At 36.4% G+C, this 7,587-nt stretch overlaps 1 protein-coding gene across 1 annotated transcript in view; it reads left to right on the forward strand.

The window, feature by feature from the left end:
• The window catches only part of LOC107657349 (transcription factor Sp3-like), a 13,562-nt gene extending 10,253 nt beyond the window's left edge, over positions 1-3,309 (forward strand). The window contains exon 9 of the mRNA XM_016445392.1: positions 1,638-3,309. Coding sequence (XP_016300878.1) covers positions 1,638-1,957 — 320 coding nt within the window. The 3' untranslated portion in view covers positions 1,958-3,309. The remainder of the gene's footprint in view (positions 1-1,637) is intronic.
• The last annotated feature ends 4,278 nt before the right edge of the window (positions 3,310-7,587 follow it).

The following is a 7,587-nucleotide window of genomic DNA, read 5'->3' on the forward strand; positions in this document are numbered from 1 at the left end:
CTGAATTTCTGACCATTACCGCCCACTCCCGCAACGTGCGTGGCACGCTCCCGCAAACATTCTATTGTCAATTTTGCTCTATTTCTTCAACGAAAATAGTTCCAAATATAGTAACCGCTCAGCCGCTGCGCATCTCTAAAAGCAAACACAGCGGCGTTTAATTCATGAATGAAAGTGCGTTTTTGAACGAATCTAGTGAGTCAGTGATTCATGATTACCCATTCATAAAGACATGGTGGATTTAGTTTCATTTTTAGCGTACAATTTCAGTTATTTAAATCATTTAATATTTCTGTATTCAAAATTTTATATTTAAAACATTAATCTCCACATGAATGTATGAATTTAATTGCACTCATGCCACCTCTGAGAATCATTAAACGTCTGAAAATGTACCTACAAGCCACTTTTGTGTTCTTCTGTGCCACCTCTGTAGTACAAATTAATTTTTAATTTCATATGATTGGTAACTTTTATTTGTCGTCTTGTACTACTTCTTATATTGTTTTAAATAGAAATTTTAAAAAGCTTATAAACATACATTTTTGAATTTGACATAGATGAAAATGATGCCATTACAAAGGTAAAAAGAAAATGCCCCTGTAAGTCACTTTAAAGAGTCAAATGTCACCTCATATTAGGAAGGATAATTTTTGATCAGAATTTTTGATTATTGATCAGAAGCTGCTCCTAAATTTTTTAAATTAGGAGGACAAGTACTCCTAATTACAATAAAAAACTGCTCTTAAACTGGGTGTGTGGCAGGTATGGCTGTGGAATGGGGTTTGGCTGAGGAAAAATTTTCAGTCAAAAGATTTTCTTTTGCTTTAACCCCTGCATTGTCACAGTAAAGTGTTTATTATCTTAATGTTCTTTTTGAATATCATCATTCAAAGCGTTTCTGTCTTCTTTCATTCAGTTAGGGATAGCTGGCTGTTTTTGTCCATATTAGGAATTTCCTGGAGCGTCCTGAGTTCTATTTCTTCTATAATGTATATGTGGATTTTCTGCGCATCCAGTGTGAATAAAACACACATTACATGTGTTCATAGCACTAAACAATGGCCAATCCATAAAAACAATACTACTTTTTTTTAAATAGCATTTAAAAATTGCAAAAAAGAACTAAACCAAAAACTGGTAAAAAAACTGAGGTATTTATTGAACCGTGGGCTAACTGTATTGTTGCATCCGTACGGTTTACTCTGAAATACTGTATAACAGGAATATCATTTAATAATAATTAATATTAAATTAATAATATCATAACATTAAATCTTGCAACTTCTGAAGGATCATCTGACACTGAAGACTGGAGTAATGATGCTGAAAATTCAGCTTTGATCACAGGAATAAATTACATTTGATAATATATTCAAATTGCAATAACATTTCACAATATTACTGTTTTTACTATGTTTTTGATCAAATTAATAAAGCCTTGCTGAGCTTTTAATATATTAAAATAAGAGACTTTATAAAAAAAAAATAAAAAAATCTTGCTGATTTTTTATTTTTTAAGAAAATGCACATCTTTAATTGAGCTTTTGGAGCAGACTTTGTGCAGAGGGTTTTGTAACCGCTTTTCTCTGTTCTTTTTCCTATTTCTGTATCATTCCTCATTTGACCATTATCAGGAGAGAAGAAGTTTGTGTGTTCTGAGTGTTCGAAGCGGTTCATGCGCAGCGATCACCTGGCCAAGCACATAAAGACGCATCAGAACAAGAAGGGAGGGGGCGGAGCCGTGGTGGCCAGTGTGGGCGGAGCCATGTCCTCGGACAGCATCATCACAACGGGCGGCACCACACTCATCCTCACCAACATCCAGCCCGGCACCATGCAGGGCCTGGCCACCGTCAGCGCTACCGTCAACACGTCTAGCTCACAGGACCAGCTGAGCACAGCCGAGATTCCTCTGCAGTTAGTCTCAGTGTCCGCCGGGGACACGGCCGAGTGACACACCGTGAACGCTCTGTTAGACTGCCAAGGCTCCGCCTCTTCCTGTATGACATCACATTCTCTTCTCCCGCAACCTGAGACTTCATACGTCGATTCCAAGCTCACACATTTACCTTGCTTTTATACCTTTACATATTTACCCTCCTTTGCGTAAATATGTACATTTACGTGAATGCATATACACACACACACACACACACACACACACATATATATATATATATATATATTTTACAAATATAGAATTATTGGGGGTTTTGTTCATCTTTTTATGGGGGAAGCATTATTTCTTGTTTTCACATACAACACTGAAATGCCTTATATTGTATTATAAGCTGTCGTGTACAAAGCTCGAGTTCTTCATGGGTGTAAAGCATCTGTTTCTGTGTGTACTTGTTGGAATGGGAATAATCGTGTTGTGTAACAGACGGGTGGCTGATGTTAAAGGAGCAGCTTAGCCAAAAGTGAAAATCTCACGTTATTTATTTCCCCCTCCATTACGGCATTCCAAACTCGTGCGGTTTCTTTGAGGGAAAATTGTTTTCTTTCCATGCAACAACACGTCCATGTCTGTCAAGCTCCAGAGTGGACAAAAACTAGTCCATGTGACTAGAATCATGTTGTGTGAGAAACAGACCCAAAATGCAAGCTTTTATTCAGTGAGAGTCATCCCATCAGCTGTATAACTTTGTCAGACTCTGCGTTTTCTGTCATGGGCTTTGTTTGGATGGGCTTCAGAAGAATGTAGCGTCTTGAGTCTAAACGAGTTCTCGTGGAGCGGGGGAGTAAGTAATGGCAGAATTTCCATTACTGTGGGTGAGCTGTTTCTCATTTTAATTATAGGTCGTAAGTGATATTCGTGGTGTAAGTTCTCCATATAAGGAGTAAGATATAAAACTTTGGTGAGGAGCCTGCCATTGTGCTGTTGGGAGTCACGAAGGTGTCCAATAGTGTCTTTACATGTCTCCGATGCTCCTCATGAAAATGCATTTGATTTATTTTATGTAGTTTTATTTTGTGTAGGTAAACCCAGGCCTGGCAAAGGGGAAAAATATGAAACAATCATGTAATTAAAAGCATTTTATGTATCATAATTCTCAAACCTCTATGAGTTGATCAGATCTTTCAATATGAATTTGTTGCGAATGAAGTCTTTTTTGAGCAAAGTGATATTTATATATACATTGTAACCTGGATTTGTGGTGTCCACAACTGCTTTTCTAAGGGAAAAAAACTCCCTTCGGCTTTACTTTTTTAAAGAACTGGACTGTAATCAGCATCAAGAATCATTTGTATGAAATGAAGCGGTTTGTAGTTTGCCAAATTTGATAAATAGATAGAAAAACTCTTGATTTATGTCTGATGGTTTGATCTGTACTGTGTGTTTCAGGACCAAACGAGCAGCTCAGTGTGCTCAACTACAACAATACAACAGGCTAACAGGGTTTTGGGATGTGTTTTGTGGCGGGACCTTTGCGGTCACATCTCGGTCTAACCGTGTGGTGATGTTGGCGGCGTTCACGGTGGTCAATATGTAGGTTTTGAACTCCCTCTCCTTCGTTCACTTACTGTAGCTGCGAGTCTGACGCCTTCAATCACAGAGAGCGGTGGTCCTCAGAGGAGTTCGCTAATGAACGTTGTGTAAGCAGTTCTCAAGGTTTTATTTGAATACACTGCAGGTCATCAGGGAGGACGCACTCGTTTGCTGTCAGTCCATGTACAAGTATGGCTTTTGTTTCCATGTGGTACTGTACAATTATTCTCCGCTGATCTGGTTTTATTCCTTCAGCTAATCAGGATGTCTCTTTATCTACTGCTTTTGAGTACCGTTGCCAATTGTTGTGTTGGGGATTTTCCCGTAGCCAAGTTCGTAACGATCAGGAGTTTGATTGAAAAGGTCCAGCGGCGTTAATGGCAGATAATCAAACACCATTTTGTTTTCTGATTTGATAAGGGGTGCTCTGTCACAGTGACCCAGAATTGCTTTTTTTTTTTTTTCCTAGTTTGTGAAGTCTAATTTGATATTATAAATAGCATCTTAAACATGTCACTTTTATATTTTTATTTGGTCATTTTTCCAGGAACGCTTCAGACTATTGTACAATGCCCACTTTTGAGGGCAGCTGTTTTTCCACACTAAAATGACTAAACATGATCCTGTGCTTGTCAGTTGTCTTATTTTCACAGAACACTGATGCACATGCTTGCACACAACAGTAAAAATAGTTGACAAATAAGAACCATACATTTTATCCACCCCCCATCATAAAAAAAAAAAAAAGCTAATTTAAATAAATCATTTCTTCAGCAGGGATGCATTAAATTGAATCCAAGTGACTGTAAAATAAAGAAGTTGCATTGTTTCAATACACTTCCGATTTAAATAAACACTTGAATCCTAAAAATATAAAAAATGTTTGTTGTGCTGCAAATATGCATATTCTGAAGGATCATGTGACACTGAAGACTGGATCACATGATCAAATTACATTTCAAAATATATTACAATAGCCATTAGTTGAAATTGTAGTAATATTTCACAATATTACTGTTTTTACTGTATTTTGGATTAAATAAATGCAGTCTTGTTGAGCATAAGACTTCTTTAAAACATCTTTGAATGATAATGTTTTATTTTATTTTTTATTGCCTTGTTGCCTTAACTAGTTCATTTGAAATGGTTTCAAATTGTGTGATGTTTTTTAAAACTACAACTGTTCATATATTCAATCTTTCTATAAAAGTTTGAATAGGCAAAAGCATGCGTGCAATACATCTACTATTTGCATTAATACTACAAATTTTGATTGAAATGTTCTATTCATGTTCGAAAACCAATCAATTCTTAAAGTGTGTGTGTGTGTGTGTGTGTGTGTGTGTGTGTGTGTGTGTGTGTGTGTGTGTGTGTGTGTGTGGGTTTTGTGTGTGAAGTCCAGTAGATGTCACTGCAGCAACAGGATATCCAGCTGAGTCTCTGACCGCATCCTACCCTCTAAATCCTGATATATTCCTCATCTCATGTGCGTTTACAAGCGTCTCTGACTCGTTCAATGTTAAAATATGTATAAAAAGAGCAGGCACGACGAGCATCCGCCCACCCAACCCACCGTTTTACCCCCTTAAATTGTATATGAAATGTTTATTTTTGAACTTGCTCAAGTGTGAACAAAATTCCCCTCCATGCCTTTTTCATTTTCAATTTAGATATACACTTACAGCAATTTCCTCTCAGAGGGGCTTATATATTAAAACCACATCACATTTCATGGTCAGAGTCTGTTTTACCTGTTGTCTATTGTGAACATTAAATCCAGCTGTGTGGAAAATTGATTCGGATAGTTGACAATGTATTTTAAATGGGGTTTTTTTGTAAATGTTTTAAATGGATTTCAGTTGTTTTTATAACATTATATATATGTAATGTTATTTTGAAGAATGTTGGTTTCAAATTGCAAACTGCTTTTGTCTCATCATCACTTATGGTTGTGGCCACACATAATCAAAAGTGTCCACTGAAATCTTTTATCGGTCAAATCAAAGCGAAAAAACATGCTCCGGAATTCTACATGATTTGTCGCAGAGATTCAGAGAAAACAGTCTATTAATGTTCATATGGAGCCGCCCGTTGCCTGACACCTTTCATTTGCATAATTTAATGAATTCAATTCATTGTAATGCAATACAGAGAGCAGGGTGAACATGAAATGACAGTTTGAGTTAATGAAATGTGTTAACGGTATCATCATTTACTTGTATGTTAATTAGTCCAATTAATTTCCAGTGCACGGTAATCTGAATATTGTAATAGCACCGTGCGCATCTGAAGTCAGGTGGGGAGCGGGGCATATTGAAGCAAGGCCTATGAATCATCACATTCTCACCTTTCCAAGCCACTTCCGAAGGTTACCCAGAATCCTCCAGTCGCTCGCCCAACTGGCCTTCCTCATATTGGAGCCGCTCGCCTTTCTAGCGCCAGATAAAAGCATCAGAAGTCCAGCTGATAGCCGAGTTTTGTTTGGATGACTTCTTTCTGACCTTGTGTGATGTCCGGTTCCTCTGATAGAAGGAAAGTGATAAATTCCTGTAAAAGCAGCAGTGTGAGGAGATCGATGGGAGGCCCCACGCTACAGCTCTGATAAGTGAAATTGCTCTGGTGTGTATGGGCCACTTTCTGCTGGACCGCACAGATAAAAGCGCCCCTGTTTTCCTGCGGGATCTGGATGGGGAGGGCAGCTCAAAACTCTCCAGCTGCCATTGTTTTGCAGTATTGCCTTTTGTTATTGTCGTGTTAAAACAGTGGTTCCCAAACATGTTTCTGGATGTTTTGCATGTTTCCTTTGTCTGACACACACACACACACACTTCAGTTCTTGGAGTCTCTAGTAACGAGCTGATGAGTTGAATCAGGTGTGTTTGATTAAGGAGACATGAGAAATGTGCAGCTTTGAAGGGACTCCACTGATCTAAAACATGGTTTCAAACCGGAGACTCGCAACCAGGCCAGAGACCCTTGAATAAATCAATTAAGATGCCAGATTATATTGACAACATATAGAGCTTTTATTATTTATATCAACAAACCATAAACTACAAATTAACCACAAACTACATTTTCAAAAATATACGTATTTTTATAAAACTGTAAAATTCTGTGAAAAAAAAAAAATATATATATATGTGTGTGTGTGTGTGTATATATAGGTATATATATATATGTATGTGTGTGTGTATGTGTATGTATTATATATGTGTATATATATATGTATGTGTATTATATATGTGTGTATATATATATATATATATTTGCCTGTGTGAACTGTGGGTATTATTGAAATTCTATTTGTTTATTTATTTACATAAAGATGAGGGAGAAAGGGGAAAAAATAACCGAATTTTTCCAAAAATCAAGTCCTTTATACAGAGCTTTCAAAGCAGCTTTGCACTAATAATCATGAAAACAATAGTGTTAATGTTGTAAAATTCATCAGTTATGAAACAAATCTGTAAATCATTTCAGTTATGGGCAACTTTGCAGAAGACAATAGTGTCATTATTCAAATTAATTCAGTTCAGTGTTGATTCAGTTCAGTTTAATAAATGTGTAAAATTCGTCAATCATTAACAAGTGTAATTCAGCTATAAGCAGCTCTACAGAAGACAATAGAGTCATTTTCAGCTCCATTCAGTTCAGTGTTGATTCAATTCAGCTCAATAGCAGTAGTAATGCTGTGAAGTTATTATCATTATACAGCTCAGTCCAGTTCAAACCTCTTCTCATCTGATAGTGTCAGTGCAGTCAAATCAATAATATTAGTGAATATTTATTGTCTTTTAAACCCCAGCTGAGCAAATCCAGTGACAGATATGCCAGACACATCTATAGAAAACAGATTGAAAGAAGAGCGGAAATAACACAAAAGAAAAAAAAAAATGTTAAGGATATTACAAACAATCAATCAATGAAAAAGTGTTTCCATTAAATAAAATATAACAAATAAATAAATAGTATTAAAATTATGAATAATAGCTTTTTAAATTATTCATTTTGTTGTAGCAGCATAAACAACACTACTTATTTCAAAACAGATGTAGTTACATTCTTCTCTGTCATTCAATTTTTCTTTTTCT

This window comes from Sinocyclocheilus anshuiensis, unplaced genomic scaffold, assembly GCF_001515605.1.
Source record: "Sinocyclocheilus anshuiensis isolate Anshui unplaced genomic scaffold, SAMN03320099.WGS_v1.1 scaffold355, whole genome shotgun sequence".
NCBI classification, from domain to species: domain Eukaryota; kingdom Metazoa; phylum Chordata; class Actinopteri; order Cypriniformes; family Cyprinidae; genus Sinocyclocheilus; species Sinocyclocheilus anshuiensis.